A 22,492-nucleotide genomic window follows, 5' to 3' on the forward strand; every position below is an offset into this window, starting at 1 on the left:
ATTGTCAGTGAAACAATGAGAATTTTAAAAAGTTGATGTTATCTTGGCAGACAGGCAAACTACACTTGCACAAATATGACTACACAAAACATAATATGCTGTAAGTGCTTGAAGTTAACTAAAAGTAAATGTTTAAAAAGGTTTTTAAATGTATTAGATGTCTACCTTAATGACTACAAGGTTAAACATGTGTGTAAAAGCAAGGGTCTTGAGAAACATTATAGAAAATATATGCTCATATAAAATCAATAAATTACAGCAATTTATACATAAGAATTTGTTTTTCAATATTTATATCAAGTACACTGCCTTTGAAAGAAAATCTGAATGTTATACCAGAAAAAGTCTACACAAAGTTGTATAAATGCACTGCTTATAAAAACACTTAAAATATTCTATTATATTTACAGCTCCTAATTTACCAAAGTACCAAAAAAGAAAGAAAAGAAAATTAAATAAATTGAAGCACACTCAAAAACAATATTTCCATTTTAAGAGTGACAAAATTTCATAAAATTTTCCATGGAAATAACCATTCCTAGTGGTATTCCTACTTAAAACAAATCTTTGAGCCAATATACAATACTTCATTAAAAGTTAGTAGATTCTTTATTTTCTACATCTAATAGTTTATGAACCCTTTGTTATTAGAATCTGTTATCTATACAAAATACACTGATCCAGAGTTACATAATGATAAAAACATTCGTCTCATTTGTATTAACAATTGTTTACATTTGTAATCAGGCAGTTTATTTTAGATTTATTTGCTGAAAACAATAATCCTTATGTTGCCAACTACTTCAAAAGCATTTTCCTGCAGTTAACTTTCTTATCTACAGATTAATTTTTGCCTTGTCACACACTCGCCTCTATGTTTCTTGGTTCATTCTTTATGGTCCTGATGCATTGATTAATTTAGTTACAATAAAGAACCTACAAACTCCATAATCTAAACATGTTCACTTCTGTTAAAAGTCTGACAAAACAAGCACTTGGGTGTGATTTTAATAGAATAAATACAATTCTATATAACTGTTTTAATTTTTTGTTATGCAGCATTGGATGGTATGATCAAGTAAATAAAAAAAGATTATTAACTATTCTGTTACTTCAGTAATGGTTGCTGTAAAAATCCCATTTCACCAATATTTGGGTGAGACATTATAAATATGTTTACATTACTAATTTTGTAGTGATCAGAAATAGAAATTAAGCTAACTTCAAAAATGGCAATCATTTAAAATACCATAATTAAAAGCAATTAAATAAGGTTTTATTTAATTAAAAAATAATAAACTACTTGGAGGATTTATCAATAGAAAATCTTTATATTTTTTATACATTACAGCATTTCACAAACTATGGAACAGCTTTTGATCAACTGACATCTTATTTTCCATTTTAAGTTTTAATGCCTGCTTGAACTATAGTCACAGTGAGACTTCCCAGTGGAGTAAAATCTTAATGTCCACATAGAAAGCATGATTTCTATGTTCTGAATCTTTAGCAAGTGATTTAATAAATAGAATTTTTGCTGTCTCTTATTTCTGTCAGTCCTGAAGTAACAGAAGCTGAGAAACCATTCTAGCCTGGTCATCCTGAAGAGACCTGCTCAACAAATATCCACAAATTAAGCCTTACTGAAAGCCTTAGCAAAGAGATATTGTTCAGAGCATAATTAGTTTAAAAATAAATACCTTTTATAATCAATTGATAACTTGTGTATAAGCACAAAAATTTGGCAAGAATTTTTTTTTGAATGATTGAGTCTTTAAAGTTGTACTTGGCTTTCAGGAACGACAGATAGAAAGCCAACTTCAAAAAACAGAGCCTCTTTTGAAACCTGATGAAGTAATTTCACAATGCCACCTGTCAGGATAGTGCTCCCATAGTACTTCAAATATTTTGAAGTGGGATGAACAAAGGCATTAAAAAGGAAGAAGAGCTCTTTCAGTTAAACTACAATGATTGTCAGTTAAACACATATGATTAACATCCCACGCTGCATCATACCAGATTAGACTGTTAGAAAAGTTCTTAAGATACTAAGATATTATCTCAAAGTAGTATTCTAAAGACAGAACGTTTCTACAAAGACATTTCCATGTGTACCTTCCATTAATTTCAAGAAAAGTGCTAACTGATATCAACTAGCATGAAGTTCACAGAGCAGACGCATTTTATTTAACTCATATTAAAAACATTTGTCCCCTAATGTCCAGGCCTTTTTCTTCTAACGAAAAAAAGAAAAAGAAAAAAAAAGGAATTTGAAAAAGTATCTCTTTGTAAGTAAAAGAGGCAAATTTTAAATTTCAGAATGCATAAAATTCTGAATCATAGGGTTTATTTCTATCTAATTTTTAAACAGACTTAACCTAAAGTTACTTGATCTGACATTTAGAATGGATGGTCCTAGTCTTTCATTGCAATCTACTATAATGTGATACACACAGGACAGTTTATTTTTAAATGCAACCTACAATTTAGTCCAACACATATACATATTCATTAAGTCTGATCAATCTAATCAAAGATGTCCTTGAAAGTGTTCTCAAGGAAGACATTAAATCAGCATAAAATAACTATTATAAGCCACACAGCAGAACGAAAAAAGGTTACTATATATTGAAACACTTCAGCAATATGAAAATGTAAAGTTTCTACATTTCTAAAAACTATTCTGCACATCATGACCTTGCAAACTAAACTATAATGTATGAAAATACAAAACAGAAACTATATGTATATACCTGATATTCAGATATAGATTTGTTACTGCACTAAGCCTGAAGTATTTTACTAACAAAGGTAGAAAATGCCTTTATTATTATGACTAATACATTAAACAAATTAAAACCAAAACATTTGAATGTGATCATTTTCATCTAGTATAGAGAAGAAGCTTAATTATCTGATGTTATGTGCTGAACAAGTATTTTGATAATTTAATTACATGGCAGTTATTAATGCACAAAATTCCAAGTCCACATAGCATAGCTTTCAGAAGAGTAACATACTTCTTGTACGTCATCAGCAGCACCTTAGAAAAGTAATAAAATACATCATGTGCTTCCTGTGCACTTAACATTCTACTATACAAGCACAATATAACAACATTTAATTTACATACATCAAGTAATCCTTATAAATCTTCTACACAATTAGAGTAACAGGCAAATGTCTATAAATGTAAAAAAAAGTATTTTTTGCATCAATAATGTCATCCTTCAGTTTCACTGGTGAATTTAAGAACTTTATTCTAGCTTAATGTTGATTTTATAAATAGCTGCTGATATTCATATCAAGATTCTTTCCTCTTCCCTCTTACTTTCCTCACCACTGAACATCCTGGCAGCAGATACTAATGGAAACATGTTGACCTATGCTCTAGAAGAAAAAGAGATGGAAGAAAGTGTTTAAAGCAGTAAGAGAAAAGTATCAGTGTTTATAGCAAAAGTGAACACATACATAATGACAGAAACTATCCAATATTTCAATCCCCTTTTTTTCTTATGTTTTGTAATTATTCCTTAAAAATCAGGAAAGGGAAAATGGTATTAACTCATAATCCATAAGGTACAGCATATGTGCAGCTATAACCCAACAAATCAAGACAGATTCTATGAAAAGGACTGGAAAGAAATACAAAAGCTCAAATATTTCTAAGAAGGCTTTCTTCATGCAAGGGATCACACATAATTTGGGGAAAATATAATTATTAATGAAAGGTGTGAGTTCAACATGGTAAAATTCCTTCTAGGAAAAGGAATTCAAGTATAGAAAACTGATGAGCAGGGACAACATTTTGCATTTGACAAGATATAGAGTTAGAAAGCAATTAAATTCAAGTGGAGTGATCAGAGAAAGTTTTTAGACAAATGACTATGAAAGTGGCTTTTTGAAGAAATGAAAGTTAAGGACCTAGGTAAGACTTTGGTAACCTGTAAAGAAGAACAAGCATTTGAAGATTTTTATAAACAAAGAGCAAAGTTTAGATGCATGCAATCTGAAATGTCATAGATTGGCTATGCAATTTGACAGACAAATTATAGTCTTGAAAAGAAAGGGTATGTTGTTCACAGTAACCAAAAATGAGTAAGAAGGAAGGGTCTGTGAAGAGAACTGGGATCAGTTTTCAAATTACTTATTCAAATTCTAAGCAGAATACAACCACATTATATAAATGTGGATAACCACAGTCGAGACAAGATGTTCTAGGAATCACAGACAGGAACACTAGATATGTGCATCATCGCAAGAAACAAAAAATACACTCCTGACTAAATCTGTGTGTAAGATCATGTATATCAATGAAGAATATTAGGAAGAAAATCTCTGGCACACAGATTAAAGTGGGATGATGGCAGGCAACCTACCAAATAATGAGATATATGAAGACAAAGTCACAAATGGACGACAGTTTCGTAGTTGATTATGACTACAGAGCCATACTTGGTAATTGAAATGAGTGTGAAAAAATTGTGTACATATGTAGTTCAGGAAGAACAGAGAAAGGGAGTAAAATAGTAGAGTCATACAATTTTTAACAAGAGGAAATCACTAACTAATAGAACAAAATCTGGAATGAATGAGTTTCAAAGAAAAGGAAGACACAACTAACTCAATATTAGCATACAACATATACCCAACTGGGTATATGGGATTACTTTGTATAAAATGCATTAAAAATGCAGAAAAAATACAGGCTTATGCTTGCCAAACACAAAATACTCTATTTCTGGGGATTACAGATAGGAGAAAAAATTCACTAATATCTTCCATCTAACATTGCATTAATGATTTGGCAGAGAGTTCAACAGAAGTTTATAAAGCTGGCCACAGTTCTTCTTGCTTCTCTTAATTAATGAATCATCTAAAAATGCTAACTACCTAAAAAAAAAAGCCCACCCAAAACCAGGAGTACAAAACAGTTCCCTAATTAAAAGATAATCTTCTTGTTACATATATCTTTTTTCCAAATATATGATGAAAATCTAAACTTAATAATTTTTTCACACTTTGGATAGTTTTACAAAATGAGATTGCTATTATACCTGAAAATATGAATTTTGTTGCTGTCAGTCCTGACCTTTGTCAATACCTATAAAAATAAAACTTAAAAAAAATTTTGGGCTCTTTGACATTATAGAGTAGAGAAAAAAAAAGAAAGTACTTTCCTTCAAGCTACAGTGCTTGAAAAGCAGTTAAATTAGAGAAAGTTAGTAAGCTCAAGCAAAACAAAATCAAAACTTTAAAATCTTGCTATAGAATTAAAGTAAATATCCAATTGCTTTTTTCTTTTCTTGTTCCTGGTTTTTTTGTTTCTTCATTTTGGGTTTTTTAGTTTTGATTTTTTTTTTTTTTTTGCAAGGGCACTGATTTTTCCCCCTTCTAATGTGCTGCCGATACTATTGTCAGAAATATTCATTAGAGTGGAAGCAGCTGAGACTTATTTTTAATTGTTGAATCCCATGTTAGCCAGTGAAATATAGCATTATAAAATAGCAGGCCTTACTAAAAAGGAGTAACAATTTTATTAACAAACCAAACCCATAAGCCTTCATATAATGCAATATGGCAAAATATATCATACTAAACTATCACTATCAGATGTGCACTAACACTCATGAAAGCCTATTTAATCTGCTAAATGTATTTTAATGTGGTTACTGATATGAACAAAAGTGGCATAAAAAATGAAGAAATTAGACTGTAAACTGTGAAGAACAGAATAGGATGATGTAATATTAGAAGTAATTTCTCACAAGAATCCTGTGCTGAATTAGAGCAACTTTCCAGCGATATGGCATTTCCTTCCTGTGCCACTCCATACTCCCTGAAAATATATAAAACGGAATGGGTTTTACAGTACATGGAGTCACGTTCATGTCAGTTACTCTCTAGGCTTTACGATTCCTTAAGGACATACCACAAAAAAAAATCTTATTCCACAAATTAATTTAGTTTTTGTACTGCAGACAAACCTGATGCTGGTAAGATACCATCAACGAATGCACTGGAACAACTGTCTGCAGCTCACCCTGCACTGAAACACTTTTCAAAAACACCACACTTTTAAGAACCACACTAAAACCAGATTTTTTTTTTTAAATTCTTTTTATAAGATTCAGTGAGACTCAAAATGCTCCAAAACTTGATTTTAGAGAAACCAAACTTACAAGTCCATGTAACAAAATTTTGCCCTGGTTTAAAACAGTTGGATGCCATTGACTTCAGAAACCTATTTTTCTAGTGAAACACTACAAAAACACTAGAACTGCATTCCATAGGCAGTGTTTCAGGAAGCAACCTGCAAACAACTCCAAAGTAAGGCATAGGTTCTCCTTACTTCTATCTAAAGAACAAAAAACTGCAAATGTATCCACTAAACACCTAAGAGTAGTTGGCAGAAATTTGAAAAATATATCTAAGGTCCAAATTCACATTTTAGTATTTTTGTGTACCAATTTGGACTACAGAGACTTTAAGTATCAGTACCTTTACAGGATGGGAATTACAGCTGCCTGACGCACTCTCCTTCCCAGCAGTATCAGCCAAAGCTCACATTTCCAGTCTGTGATATCTGGTAAAAAATTGAATGGAATGCCATGTCACTGCTCTGCAGATTTCTGAAACTGAAGTATCTGCTTTTTTTGCCTATGTAATGACTATAAGACGTCATATGCTGGTTTTTCTTTAACAAGCATATCTGATTTGAACTAGTTCCCTCATTCCTAAAAGAGCTGAGGATTTTAGGACTGCATGGAGTAATATGCTTTGCAGCTCATTTTGAAAACTAGTAAATACCAGATAAACTCTAATGCTCTGTTCAGTTCTTAGAAAAAAAAGGCCACCTTTGTTTTTAGTATTCTTGCTAGAGATAAATGAACACTTATTTAATGTCCAATGTATTCTAGATTTAGGTAAATGCTGCCAAAGGCATTTGGTTTTTTTCATCTTAATAATTGTTCATCTACTAAAATAAAGTGATACAGAAGATTTTTACCAAAGGAAATTAAAAGAAATTAAAACAGAGCTGCCATGGGAGGACTTCAAGTTAAAATTCAATTTCACAATGGAAGATCCTTCAATAGCAGAAATCCTACAGTATATCCTTGAAAATCTAGGAAATAAAAATTAGAATAACTTTTAGATTTGTACCTGTGATCTTGATTCTTATGTAACAACTAAACACATATATATCCTAAAGAATATTAATACTATAAAGCTCACAGAGCTTTAACTATGTGCTTTGGAAACTTTGATTTGGCTCAAGTGCTTTTGATTTTAGTTTAGTTTTGTAATATAGAGACACAGAAAAAGAAAGTAGTTGTTCAAAATAATTGTAATACAATTTTGCAGACAAGCAAAATACAGAAAATTTATTGTTTCAAAGTTTTTTGGTTAATGAAGAAAAGCACTGTAGACTTCTTGATTACCACATGAACATTCGAATCTTTAAGATGAAAAATTTAAGAGCTATAGTGTTACAAAACTAATTTTCTTCTCAGTACTAGTTACATTCCAACTAGACTTACAAATGAAAGCATAGACTGCATTTTAGAGTCCAACCAAATCCAAATAGTCTTCATGAAAACAATCTGAGGATTAATCAGCAGCAAATAATATTTTTCAGTAGTGGATCACAAATATTTTACACATATATTAGTGTATATATTTTGAGTCTGTAAATCTTCTTTTCAAATACACAATCAGTAACTTCATTAGATGCGTCTTCAAATTTCAAAGCTTTGCAAGAGATGGGAACTGCCCAGCCATCAAGCCAAAAAAAACCCCAAAACCTAAAAGCAATACAAACTGATCTGTTCATGAGACAAGAAAAATATTCAGAAAAATCGTAATTGGTATATCAAGAAAACAGATAAAATTCTGTGACTGCGCCTATTTTTTAGCAAAGCATGTAGGTAAAATGAAATATAGATTGCTGTATTTAAAGGACTGGATAAAATTCTAGGGCTGGAAATTTCTTTCAGGAGCAGTTTTTGGACAAGAAAGGTGCAGACAAGAAAAAGAAGACCTTCTCAAAAGTAGAAAAGAACATGCACATTTTCATTTTAAGTATGATGATGCATATGTGGTAATTTAGGTTAGGTATGAGTGGATATATAATATATGTATTTGAGATATATTGTAACAGCTTGGTATTATGACCAGTGCCTTCTCTATATTCAGTTAAAAAAAAAAATACTAAGATCACAAGATCCATAATTTTCCTCACCCTTTACCTTAGTTCTTCTGTAAACACACTGAAAAAATGCAGTGGTCTAGATTAATGCCATAAAGCTCATATGTAGACTTCTTCTCTAGAAAATTCAGAATACATTCTAAAATGCAGATGAAGTTAGTGAAGATGGATGTCTATGGCACATTATATTCAGTGTCAAGTATTTCACTGAATGTATGAAATTGATGTACTATGTCAGAAATGGTTGCTCATTATAGAAATAATACAAGTACTTTTAAGAAAGCAAAAATATTTTAACTGGTTTCAGATCAAATTTAATAGTTTGGATTAATTTATTGACAAGAGAGTCAGGAAAGAAAACTAAGTATCTGGGGTTGCACAATTTTTCTCACATATTTTCTTCAATATTGATGTAGATATAAATTTAAGATGAAACTATCAAGGAATGCAAATCTTTCAGTGCATGCAAAATATGCATTTTAACATATATGCGCTGTTGTACTACAGCTACTCCATTTGGCAAAGAGGAGATAAAACATTTGGGTACTCATTTATTTATTCCAAATAATGTCATCTAGCAGACAACAGGAAAAATATCTCTGTAGAGAAATTATATCTGTTGCTCCAATGAACAACCTAGAATGCCATAAAAATAATACATTTATATATTCTATGGTAACAATACAATTATTTTCAACTTCTTCCCTGAAATTTTTCTTCTACACATAGATACAAAAATAAATTCCTTCTACGTGTTGTAAGGTTATATATCCATTCCATCATTTTACAAGAGATTGAGGGTCTTATTTTTTATTAAAATGAATTTTATGCATTAAAAATTAAAAGTAATCTATTTATTTTTGCTTATAAAGGACGCATAGAAAAAAATATAAATATAATCAAAATTATTATAATACCTTGTAATTTTGGTATATTTTCATATTTCCCACTGTTATACAAAGGAGTGAATGTGCTTTTTTGTTTATACACACTGTATTTATAATATACTTTCACAGCGTGAAATAATACTTTATAATACATCACAGCACACCTCAAATGTAAAAATATTTAAAGGAGGTGATTTGATTCAATTTTTATATACTAAGCATAGTTTTACAGAAATTACCGTACCTCTCTTTTTTTTCTGGCATCAGACACTTTGAAATAGATGATTGCTCACCTCTTTGGAAATATTTATCTAAAATTGAGAGAAAAATCTGAGGAGTAGAAGAGATATGCTATCTATAGTTCTCTTATTATTTCACTATTTAAATTTTCATTTTAAGACAGACTTCAGGGTTGTTTGTACTCTAGCGTATGGTATTTCAGTGTAAGTGGGGGCAAAGGGTTTTTAAACATTAAAAAAAAAAAATATTTTGAACAAAGAAAACCAACAGCAATCCATCCTAAATGTTAGGCCACCTTCATGGGTGCACACTTAAAGAAGTCCTGTCTCTATAAAGGGTAAATATCTGTACTGAGGATTTAAACAATGTGGGCTGCTTTGTTTAATTCTAAAATTCACTCTAAGAATCTGGTTCAACTAGAAAAATTAACATCAGGCAGGGGTCGTCAACATGCACTGTTCATTCCTTAAGAACATACACTGAACATGAAGAACAGAAGGAAGAATCAGATCAAGAATTAGAAGAAAGTAGCATGATGCTGTGTGTAACTGCTATTTTGTTAGAACTGTGTTAAATGATCATTCTTAAAATCATAATCCTAGGTTAAGTAACCTATCAAAACACAGCTGGCAGTCTATACTTTGGTAGTCCTGAAGTCGTATTTTATTTTACTTTTGACTTCCTTAACACCAACATTGCATTAATGACTTCACAACCATAACATTGCTCCTGAGAGTGAGACTGATTAATGGAAATTAAATAAATAATAGAATGTGAATATTCAGTCATGCAGTTCAAGTGCATTCACCTGATTTTTTAAAAGGAAGTACAGTTCAAGAAGTACAAGAAACAAGTGTATTTCAAGCATTTTCTAATCACGCTCATTTTTTTCTATGTCTGGTTTGTACTTCAGTAATAAAGTTGTACACTATTTCCTGTTTCTCAACTAATAAAACTGAAACAGAAGACAGCAATTTATAGAAGACAAGGTCCACATACATTATAAATTATTTAGTCTGACAGCTCTTACACATGCAGATAGAAAAAACAAGAAAAATTATTGTAAAGTTATTTGTAGCATTTAAGTTCTCCACAACCAAAATGTAACTGAATAAAAATTGCTCCACTTTGTGAATAGCCAATGAAAATTCCTATGATGCAAGTGTAAAAACACTCAAAATCTTGCACAGAAATTCCTACTTTTATATATACAAACACACATATGCGTGCAATTTCATATGCTTTTGGAAAGGCAGTACAGCAAACCTTTTAAACTAAATTGTCTTAGACAACATTCATTAAAAAAATTAAATCTATTATACAAATAACTAAAACTAAATGACAATTTAGTTATTTTTAGTCAAAAGCAGAAACTTGTACAGTAGAAGTGAGTCTTCAAACACCTGCTGTGTTTTGAAAGCAAAAAATTACATGAAAAACAACAAAACAACTAACCTATTTTTCCAGAACCCGAGATGCATTACCAGCATGCTTATTTGAAATCCACCTTTGAAAAAAGTCTGTGACTTGACAACAAGTTATTTAAAAGGCAGTTTTATTTTACCGCCCCATACAAAAAGGGATCCTAATTAAGATGCAACGCAATACAGAACTAGATTCATAGTAGTATTGCAGAAATGTGTTTTTAAAGATATATTCATAGCAATTTTCCTTTTACTATTACACTGCATAGTGGTTTTCTGTATTGAGTTGGAAATACTAGTGATTATAGATTTTTAAATTTTTTATCACTAAATAAAAATCTGATTAAAATTCTGTATATTGAAAATCTGGCAGAAAGCAAACACTAACACCCTTATTGTCCTCCACAAAAATGCATTCTAAACACCAGCAAATGAGACATTCAGTTGGAGCCTGAAACTAAAACAAAAGTTGCTTTTTTTGTTCTACTACAACATGCTAGTCATATAACAGTTTCTTTTCGCAATAAGAAGGGATTATGAAGGGATTATATTCCAGTTTAAAAAATTATTCCAATAATAAAATCAATAAGCAATATGCATCCATAACGCAGCTATCATATGCTTATACAAGAGACAACTTTGTAATATTTAAAACCTCTATTCATTGTTAGACCACAAGGCTTTCATCTCCTGCTTTGGCACAGGACAAGACTACACTCAGTAATATATTTCAGAAAGAGAAAGTATATGCAAGTATGCACAGTGCCAAACAAAGTCAGAGAATAAACCAGTCTAACTGAAGCAGGTGCAACTCTAAAGTAAATAGAGAAGCTGACCACTACAGAGTTGCAGCCTAGCCCCAAATCCAGTATGAGAAAAATTGTCAGAGTGGTAAGAGTAATTAAACGCCTAAGGAAATCCTTGTGTAAATCAGGGCTCAGTGACACTGTCCTCCTCTGCTGCACCAAGAATACAGAAACGGTCTGTCAAAGTACACGTAAAATACTTCATCCCTATTAAATTCGCAACTAAGATTAAAAGATATCTATAAAAATCTAACAAATCAGAGCTAGAACTCCACCCTAAACTTAGCATATTACTACAAAGGGCAACAGTGTTTAGGAAACGAATAACCTTTAAGAAGTAAAAACACATGGCTGTATAAAAACATTGCTGTATAATGTAAGGATTCAGAAACCATTTGTTGGTTTTGTTGTTTTGGGGTTCTTCTGGTTATCATTTTCTTTGGTTTGATTTAGTTTCTAATGATAGTTAGTGGCTATTTATATACTATTAAATAGATAAGAAACTGTCTGAAATTTACATTACACTAGCCCTGGAAGCCATCTTCCTTGTTGGATGCTGTGGAGATCCTCTTATTTAGTTAGTTTTTGATTGGAGGGTGCTGTTTAAGTGAGTTGATAAGCAGAAGACTATTCGACTTTTTTGTCTGAAATTTCAACGACGTACAACTCAGATACCTGAAAATTATGTAACTTCAAGTGTGGCAACTTACATTCAATTTAGCTTACTGGTAGAGAATTTCAATGAGTTTTAAAAAATTGACTTGATCAAAAGCTGAATATATGGGCTTTTCGTAAAGTTGATAAGCATTTAGACAACTTCATCTATCTCAAGTTCAACAGTAGCATAAATGAAAAATTTCTACACAAGAGATGATGCCTGAAATATGATAGAAACATGGTGAGCTAAAATACAATTTTTTTTTACTTCAAAAATCTAATTTGTAATAAAGCATAGTAAAACAGGAAAGCATGCAAAATAGATTTATTACTAATGCTTTTAAATTTCTTAAAGAGTAAAAAGCCAAAAATTTAGTTCATCTATAAAGATTTTATAAACATTGTATCTTAATTTTTATGGCAGTGTTTTTGTTTTGATATATTGGTAATTCATTTTGATTTTTTGGCAAAGGTAATTAAAAAAATTTTTGTAAAAAACAGTTTTCTCATCAAATAGGAACATACCATATTGTTCAATGTATGTTATCCCACTCAAACTGACTGCTGGATTTTTTTTTTCAACATCTGGCAATAAGCAAAATTCATATTAAAAAAAAATTCCAAAACATTTCAAACTGAACCCACCGCACAAGAAAAAGTCAAAGATGGTAACTTACTGCAATCCACATGATGATACCAGAACTAAAAGCTAGTCTCAAACAGTATGGTGCTCTTTTATCAAAATTTAAACTGTGGCAGTTCCAGCTTCTAACAGCTTTATTTTACCTACCACAGGTTACCTTTGATTTTTTTTTTTTTCCTTTATTTTATAATTATACTGCACATGCATCACAATAAAGCTGAAGGCTTTGAGAGTTCTTGATCCTCTATTATTTTAATTAGTCACAAGCCAAATTCTGTTCACTAAAACTAAGTACAATATTCTATTACATTGTAAATTTGGATCATCAGTGTATCATTAGTAGATAAAACTGATCATGTTGGAGTTCAAGCTGAAGTAGTTCATACTTCAAATGCTGTGAAGATTTAATTATCACATATTATTAAATGTTATCTAAAATTCTTTCTTGCAACTGAAAACTACTTATATCTTAATTGGTTTATGTGGCATTTAAATAACTTTCCAACTATAACAATTTGGTACCCATGTACAACATCCAACTGCTTGTTATTGATTTGGAAAGTCATGGCAAAGCTCAAGTACCAAACCACCAATTGGTTATTTGAGACTGAATGGTCACACAACCCAGAAAATGTCATTCCTGTCTAGATTCAAGGGCATTGTCAAAGTAGAATGGGAAAATTTGCTTTAATGCTTTAACCATTAACAATACTTGTCAAGAAAAACATGGAGTTCTTTACATCTCTAGGCTACAAAGTGTGAGTAATTGCAAAGAATGAATCAGAGCTGGGCTGCTAAGTGTATCAGCCAATGTAAGATAATTATCTTTTTACAGAGGTTATTAAAGAAAACTAGAGTCGATCATTAAATACCGTATTACAACCCTCTGAAGGGCAACCTTGTCAATATTATTTAATTCAGGAAATAAAAACAAAGCATTTTGAATGAGCCTTTTTATTTGTAAGCAGCAAATTTTTGGTGATTTTGAATGAAAAAAAATTTATATCTCAGAAAAAAATATACCTGTAAAATAGATTTTGTTGTGCAACACTGAACTAATTTTTAAGGAAAGAACAAAACTAAATTTTAATTACACAGGATTTTGAAGATACAGATATTGTATTAATTGACATACTCCCAATGTATAAAAGTGCCTATAAAAGTCCCCACAGAAGGGCTTCAAAACAACCCTTTTCAAGTGCTAGAGAGGCATCATTGAAAGTGGCCTTTTGTTTAACATAACTTTTATTTTTACACAGCTTGAAATCACGCCAAACCTTTTCTTCCTGTGATATGTAAAATAAGCAACATATAAACACTTTGAAACAGGAACACATACTGCAGATGAGCTTTTATCAGACCTACTGATAGTTCAATAGGAAAAAAATATTCATATGAAACCACCTTGGAAATGTTTCCTATTGAGACTATTCTAAAGACATGCAAAAGTTAATTGTACTCTGAAAGTTGTCTAATAATTGTTACTATGTGGCTATCCAGTGCACCACACACCCAGCATTTCACACTGTGAAATATAAACAGTCATTCTTCCAAAACTAGAAAATAGAAGAATTTCATTCTCTTGAGATAATGAAGCTTCATCGGAGAAAAGACATCCTCTGTTCTATACAAGAGTCACCAGTTTTAACAAATGAAACAAGCTTTGTGCAAGTGATGCATGCATAAACACCCTAAAGGACAAGAACATTTGCATGTGGGAAGACTTAAAAACAGATATTCTCAAGGCTCTTGCTTGCACCTCTAAAGTTACACCACACACTAACATGCAGCATTTCACACACTTAAACCCATTGCACTTGTTACTCCAATTTACTAAATCTTGGTACCAATAGATTCTTTTCACTAGGAAATGCAGAAGCCTATCTTTTAACAAATGCAAGTAGCTACAGGCATGTTTCCTGATGACACAGCTCTCAACCCTGACTTTACACCATATAAAGAGCCCAACTGAAGTCCATTGGCCTGGTATCCAACCCTTCTGGATTTGGTTTTAAGCCATATATCTCTCTAGTAGTACCTTTCTCCCCACAAGTGTCAAGCCAAGCCTTGACCAAGTGTGGCAGACAAAATAAAGTCTGAAAACAAATTCCCACACATAATTCACTCTTCCTAACTACACATCACAGACTCAAAACTAAAATAAACCAGACTTGACTTGTATAGACATATTTGGATTAAGGAAGTGCAGAAAAGCCTAGTTTTGTTTGCTTGTTTGGGGTTTCTTCCTTCCAGGAGTTGAGCAAAAGGCCCACAGTAACTCAACAGAGAAGAGCTGTAAGTCCTGAATGCAGTTAAGATAGTAACAAACAAAAAGCAAATGGCAAAAGTCACAATATTTTGGTTTTTAAAAACCTGAGATAGTTCATTTTAAAACAAATAATCCTATATTACTTCTCTAGTTAGTCCTGAAGCAGAAGGCTATTCAGGTTATTTTATTATAGCCTCATGTGATAATTTCAATCTTCTTTTTGTACAGGATTAAATGACTGCAGCAAGATTCAAGACAACAGTAACAACTACTGGCTAAAAAAGTAAAAGTATTCTAGACAGTACAAGAGAATTTACAGGGAATGGATCAAGCATAAGTTTCATGGTTTATCCCAAAGAGACATAGATAAAATTTTTAAATTAAGAGACAGAAATCCTATCCATTCGTTTATCAGACTACCCCCTTCCACGTTATATTACTGTGATTAAAACAAGCTTGTTCCAACTCACATCTTCATTACTGAAAGTATCAGACCCAGACAGTGAAGTAATTTAGCTCAAAATATGTGATGATTTAAACATCTAAATCAAGTGTTTTCCCTGAAAGGCCAAAAGTGGAAAGGTAAAATGAAGTGATATACCTAGATAAAAGTGCAACATCCAATTTATCAAGTAATTTTCTAAAAATTAGAAATAATGCATTCATTATTAAGACCTTTAGTATTAAAATACATTTTAACATGGATTTACTGCACTAGCTAATCACAGAGCTTCCAAAAGGAGACCATTAACATATTGCTATCAAATCAAAATTAATTCTCAGAAATTATCACTGGCCGAGGCAAACTGAAGTGCACCTTCAACCAAACATTTAATAGATATACCAAACATTTAATAGACAAAAGCACAATGAGTCAGCCAAAGGAAGGCAGGACCTGTTACAACCTCTGTCACCACTCCAGAATCTGCACAGAAAATACAGATTGCTTCAGAAGGACAGACAGACAAGGGGCAGTGTGTGGGAAGGGAATGGAAAAGAAGGCTATTCTACAAAATCATCAATACTATATCTTCCTCTTCCTGCAGAGGTACTAAAAATTATCTTGCACAGGTCTTCTATACCTGTCCTGGCCTATGAAATAGTAGTTCTACTGTCAGAGAGACCTTGGCTACAGGGAGATTTCATCACTGCCTTTATGCTTTGATTTTCTACATTTTCCTTCAGCCATCTAACAAAACAACAGCATCTAATGAACAATAGGGTAATAATACAATATTAATATTGCTAGAACAACTTTTGTATTTAGTTCTCTGCCTCTAAAGGAAACAACTTATTTTCCTGTTTTAAGCTGTGTAATAGTTTCTGAAACTCTCCAGTGGGATTCAATAGCAAGTTTCTTCAAATAGCTTTGCACCTATAGTCCATTCAATTTATAAATAAGCATACAGCACCTTCCCCAGAGGAATTAAAACTTTTAACCTAATTTTTGAAGTCATCTGATACTATGCAGACAGTAAGAGGGCTTTAGACGATTTAATTGCTAAACTGGATTGGATTCAATTTATTCTGCAGAATACTGTTCAGACTATAGTTTTGATACATGATTTAACTAAAAATTTACTTTTAATGTTATGACTTGTCCTGCATTATCTTGATTTTGTAAATTAATTTTCAGAATGGAAACTGATGCAACAGCATCCTCATTGCCAAGTAAAATTATCAGTTACCTTGAAAGCACGAACCAATAACATCCTAGATTTTGTAATTACTGAAGACTTCTTTTACACGTATATTATCTACAGAGTATTACAAGCCATCTATTGAGCACGAAAATTACAGATGAACAAAAGCACTAATCTGTGCTTCTGGACATACCAAATATGCATATTTTAACCAAAAACATAAAGCAAATGTGTAAGAAAATGTCATCTGATAATTTAAAGATTCATGATCCTCCTATGTATATGTATCATTTAAAAATGGGAAAATAGGTAAAATGAAGATTTTACCTTTATATTGGAGTCTGTCATTCCTAAATGTGTTTGTATGCTAATGTTTGTAATGTTAAAAATTTATTAACTATTTGAGGAAGAAACATTAACATGAGTTCATAAAATGAGCCACTACAACAGCAAAGATTTATGTATCAAATGAAAGATATGGACAGATCTGATCAATATAATAAATCTAACTCTAAATTCAAACTGTGTGCATCCTTGTATGTATGAAAGAGAATGCAAGACAGAGCACATGCATCTATCTCTAAAATGGATACTATGAAAGGCTGCTTAATGGAAAGAGTCGGATAAGTGTAAAGGAAAAGGTATATTGTCAATAATTATTGAAAGTGCAAAATTCTAAACACAGCATGCTACTGTTTGAAACTACACAAATATACATTATAGTCCTCTGTGAAATCAAACTAAAAATCCCAGCAAATGCATGATGATCTTTTCTCATTGATTTCATATAAGCATTTTTCCATGCTGCTTTATAGAGGAAATATTTAATTAACATGGCACTGAAACAGATTAATCTAATGACACTGCACATGGGACAAGATCAAACTTAGAAACAAAGACAAAAAAATAGGTCCAAGATATCATTCAAGTGACTTTTCATACACAATGTATATCTTCTGACTTGCAACATACTTAAGTCATCAATAAAATATCATGAATATCCTCTATCCTATATTGCTCCATAAAATCAATCCACATAAAATGTCAATCCACCATCTCCTTTCACTAGGTCAAGATTTTGAACATGGGGTGTGGGGACAGTATGGGAAGAGAGGCTAGTGTTCTTAGTTGTATTTATTCCCACATACAAGTCATATTAGCTGAAAAAAAAAATCCCCAACAAATTATGTAGAGCTTTTTTTAATAAGTATTTTTTTTATCCTATTAGCAACAAAATTACCATAATTGCCTGGTAAAATCCACATTTGCTTTATGTTTTTTGGTAAAATAGACATATTTAGTACATACAAACCCATCAACATTAAAGCTGTCATTGCTTTATTAACGCTGCAGTCCATACTCAGAGCAAGATAATAATGCTGTGCACAAATGCAACAATCTTGCTCATACTGAAAGCACATGTATTGTTTTCATTAGTCCAACAAAGATGGGTTATAAATGCAGTTGTGCAAAATAAGTTATCTTAATGAAACCAAAAATATCATATAAAAAGTGAGAAAATTTCAATTGCATGAACCTTACAAACAATGTAAGCTACAGCACATGTAAAGTTATATAAGGTATTTTCAATGGCACTTATCTATGGTAAGCATTTAAGTAAAATAATATCAAATGCATAAAATTACTTAATTATTTGTTTACAATTTCAGGCCATTGTTTTTACAAAAGGGAAATATATTAATTAACTGATGTTTTAATCTTGAGTCTTTACACTTCCCTGCTCATATTCAAATATTAAATCTATGTGCAACTGATGCAAGTATAATAGCAAATCAAAACTCTCAGTGCCTGAAGTGCTATGGAGTCTAACTTCTTACAAGTGTCTTACAAATTATTCTCTAATCTTGGGATTTGATGAATAGTTTACAGAAAAGAACTAAAAATATGGCATGTGAAAAGGCAGGGTTGCCAGGTCTTTCATGGTCCCAGAAAACATAGAAGAAGTTGGCAGGATCACCTCAGCTCCACTGTGCTCCTGAAAAATATAAAATACCAGTGTCCACTGCATCACTGAGTCCTTAGAACTTTAGCACTAGGTATGAAAAAGATTTTGCTGATGACCATTTTGGTGCTTTAAAATATGGAGTAAGACAAATTTGTTGGTAGTCGTGACCTTTCAGTTTTTATGTTTTGTTCCCTAAATACATATTAATTATAGGTAAAAGGTGTTTTCCATGATGACAAACAAATTAGGATCTCACCTCTGGGCATTGTCACTTACACAGAAGCATTAAGGAAAAAATAAATTCAATTTAAAATTTAAAAAAATTTAGACCTATTTTATTCCATTTTTATTTAATGAAATTACATTTCAATTGTTGATCTCACATATATACTAGCAACACCTAACTGGAACTAAGGCTGGGGGCCCGCAACAGGCTCATAAAACCTCCCCCATCACAATGCAGTCAGTAGTGTAAGTCCTTTGACGGTGGCAAATACAAGCTTAATAAAAAAGCAAAGTACTGGCACCTCATTACTAGTATCGCTACATGTTAAGTAACCAGAACTTCAAAACATCCATGGAAGACTGTCAGTGGAATTCGGAGATGACACCAGTAGAAGTCCTGCTGGATGTGCTGTTTTACACCTGGAATCTTAGCTGGAAGTTATCAGTGTTATACCAGTCAAATATTTAATCAGTAAAATTTGGCTTAGAAAGGAGGCTCTGTAATACAAATATAAAATCAAATAAAAATACAAGTGCATAATTCTAAACAGCAGAGTCAGAATATTTATCATTCTGTGCCTACTCAGCTACTGTCATCAAAGCAACAAAAGTGCTTCTGTATGCAGAAGTGAAAAGATTCAATAAACTTGTTATGTAATAGCAGTTTGCTCAGGAAGTCCATCAATATTTCATCTACTCAAAACTGGCCAAATTCTGTTGTGTCATAAAATGAATTTACTTAAGCTTGGGCAGATTTTTGAAACTAGTATTTAGAATCTGTAAAATTTATAAAAATAGATACATATTTTCTATGTAACACAGTAATTGCTGTATTAACAACTCCTATTAAAAGCAAAAAAGTACAGGAAAAAAGTTAAAGGAAATACTGCACTGCTCAATAAAACATATATATAATGTTATTTCAAGTACAAGTAAAATTTAAAACATTTAAAAAATTAAAAAGGCCTTCTGTTGTCCATGACCAATAGTGAAAAGCAGGTAGATATACGAGAAATCTGCTAATCCAACATTTTCCAAGCCAAACAACAGAGATACTAAAATGCCACGAATTTTTCAATATGCCAAGTGAGTTTCAGAACAGGCATATTATTTTTTCTCTTCCGCTTCCAATGCCTGTCAAGGTAATGCCAGCAGGTAGGTAACAAAAATGTAAATTAAAGACTGCAAAACTCACCCACAATACACTGTGCAAATTTTTATTTATCAACTAAAACCTGGTGCATTAGTAGAATTAAGGTTACACTGCATGGAAGAGCTTCTAAAATTTGTGAGAGTCTTTCAGCTTTGAAAGGAAAAAGAGCAAAACTCCTAATTCCAAAAAAGTGACAGAAGAAATTACTAATCATAAAACCAAAATACTTAAGAATGAAATTATTATCTATTTTAATTCTACTTGGTATGTAAAGCAATTGAGTTTGATTTTTCAACTTCCACAGGCATCAAACAGCATGAAATCTTCACCCCTTACTACACTAATAACTAACATGTCAAAAGAATAAGTGGTCTACCCTATAAAATAATCAGGGCAGTTTAATATCTTGAGTGGTGCTAAAGTAGGTACAAAACTCTAAGATTGCTCTTCTGCAATAACTTCTCAGGAAAAAGAAATGCAACCAACATTTCAACTGAGCTTATAGTGAGTTTTAAATGAAAGACACAGAACTTTACAACATGGAGATTAATTATTAGATTTCCAAATGTACTCAGCCCACAGCCTTTACTTTAAACAACTGATAGATAATGATCTAAAACCTGACTGAATTACCCTCCCAGACTATTGTCAGCAACTGTTAAAGAGCTTCAGGTTGCTCCTCGTTCTCTGACCCAACTATCAAGGTCCTGTTCAGCTGGGTCTAGGTGGCTCCTCTGGAACAGTGTGGGATCAAACAAGATGACCTTCAAAGGTCACGTCCAACCTCAACCACCCTGTGAAGTAAAAATTTTGTGTCTATGTTTTTAAATTTTGAATTTCCTTTTCAATTTAGCTTGGGGAGTAGGTAAAGAAAATATTATAGGATATTCACTTAGAAGTACAGAGAATTTAAATTTACTAAAATAGAAGAGGATAAGCAACAAATTCATGAAGTAAACAATAAAAATGTTACCTAAATAAAACAAAATAAAAATTACCATTTCGAAATACCAGTTCAGTGAAAATATTATCTTTATCTTTTCAGTGCTAAGTTTTAATTTTTTAAAATTAAAAAAGTGACATTAACACTCATAAACCTTCTCAGCTGGTATAAGAAAAGGAAAAAGATATCTCAAAATGGTCAAGAAATAAAGAATTTCAGAAAGAAAGGCTGTGCAATTCATTTCTATAGCAATCCAAACCTAAGAAAAATTCTCCCAAGACTTTGCCAAAGAAATAGTAGCGTTCTTCATGATGTGGTATAGCTTCATCCTATAGCAACCAAAACAATTTTTAATTCGAGATATTACTGAAAATGTTCTGTTTTCATATTCTTTCCTCTGCTACTCAAACTTGTGGTTTTATACAGAAATCTTCATTTGCTTAGAAACCACATGGTAGGATATATCACATTGTATAAGATACGCAGAAGTATTTATATTTTTTTAGGCAAAAATAAAACATTTAGTTCACCACCAAATGTCTGATCACTCACCCATCAAGCGTGTTCTGTTAAGAAAGGCAATAAACTCAGACTTCTCTAGAAAGTCATGACATACTGAAACAGTTAAATTTTACTAGACTTTTAGAAGAGTATTTATCTCCCATGTATGTTTCTTTAGAAAGCAGAACACCTATGAAAAACTTATCAGTACAATCTTTACATGGCACCATTACTTGCAACATATTTTTAATTGTTGCATCTGAGAACCAAAGATACTATGACTGCAAATGTACAGTCAGTCACACTACTGAAGACTAGACTAAAAGAATAGAAAGATTTTAGTACTACGAAAAGACTACATAGAAACACGGCAAAACACTTCTTACTGGTAATTATCACAACACTGAAATGTTTTCAGCTATCCATTTTTGACCTCCTTCATATGAAAAAATATTTACATACATTAAATATATATGTCATGTCCATATCTATCCATATTTGTTATTTGCAAATCTGACAGATGGGGAGGAGTGGGGTAAATAATGCATCCAATTATGACAACAACTCTGGAATTGTCTGAGGTTCTTTTTTTAAAATGTATTTCCATTTCAGGTACTTAGCAATGAAATAACAATTCATATCTCACTGAATACCTGTAACAACTTTGCAGGGTTTTCAAATTATTCACTTGCTGAAAAATTGTTTGCATTAAACAAGTACAAGGCCCACAAGTACAGAGCAGAACGGTAAAAGGGATATAGAACACTTTACTGTCCCATATGACAAAACAAACTGACTACATACTAAACAGGCACAAAACTATTTATTTCATAGGGTGCACACCAGCACAGTAAGAAAAGATGGGTGGGAAAGAAGAAGCTTGAGGAAGGCTTTCAGTGTCCACAGAGAATACTTAATATCTACCA

At 31.8% G+C, this 22,492-nt stretch overlaps 1 protein-coding gene across 8 annotated transcripts in view; it reads right to left on the reverse strand.

Annotated features, from left to right (window-relative positions):
* The window catches only part of NOVA1 (NOVA alternative splicing regulator 1), a 140,641-nt gene that overhangs the window by 79,304 nt on the left and 38,845 nt on the right, over positions 1 to 22,492 (reverse strand). For 2 of the 8 annotated variants that reach the window (XM_032748819.3, XM_072930176.1), the window contains 2 exons: positions 6,502 to 6,586; positions 5,769 to 5,839 (listed from right to left, as the gene is read on the reverse strand). The exons of 4 other annotated variants lie outside the window; for them this stretch is intronic. Coding sequence is in view for 1 of the 4 variants with exons in the window: in XM_072930175.1 (XP_072786276.1) it covers positions 5,769 to 5,877 (109 nt within the window). In the remaining 3 variants the exon portion in view is untranslated. Of the gene's footprint in view, positions 1 to 5,768; positions 6,587 to 22,492 lie in introns of all 8 variants that reach the window. 2 more of the 8 variants (XM_072930175.1, XM_072930178.1) reach the window with 2 other exon arrangements.

The sequence above is a fragment of the Taeniopygia guttata genome, chromosome 5 (genome assembly GCF_048771995.1).
Source record: "Taeniopygia guttata chromosome 5, bTaeGut7.mat, whole genome shotgun sequence".
Classification (NCBI taxonomy): Eukaryota; Metazoa; Chordata; class Aves; order Passeriformes; family Estrildidae; genus Taeniopygia; species Taeniopygia guttata.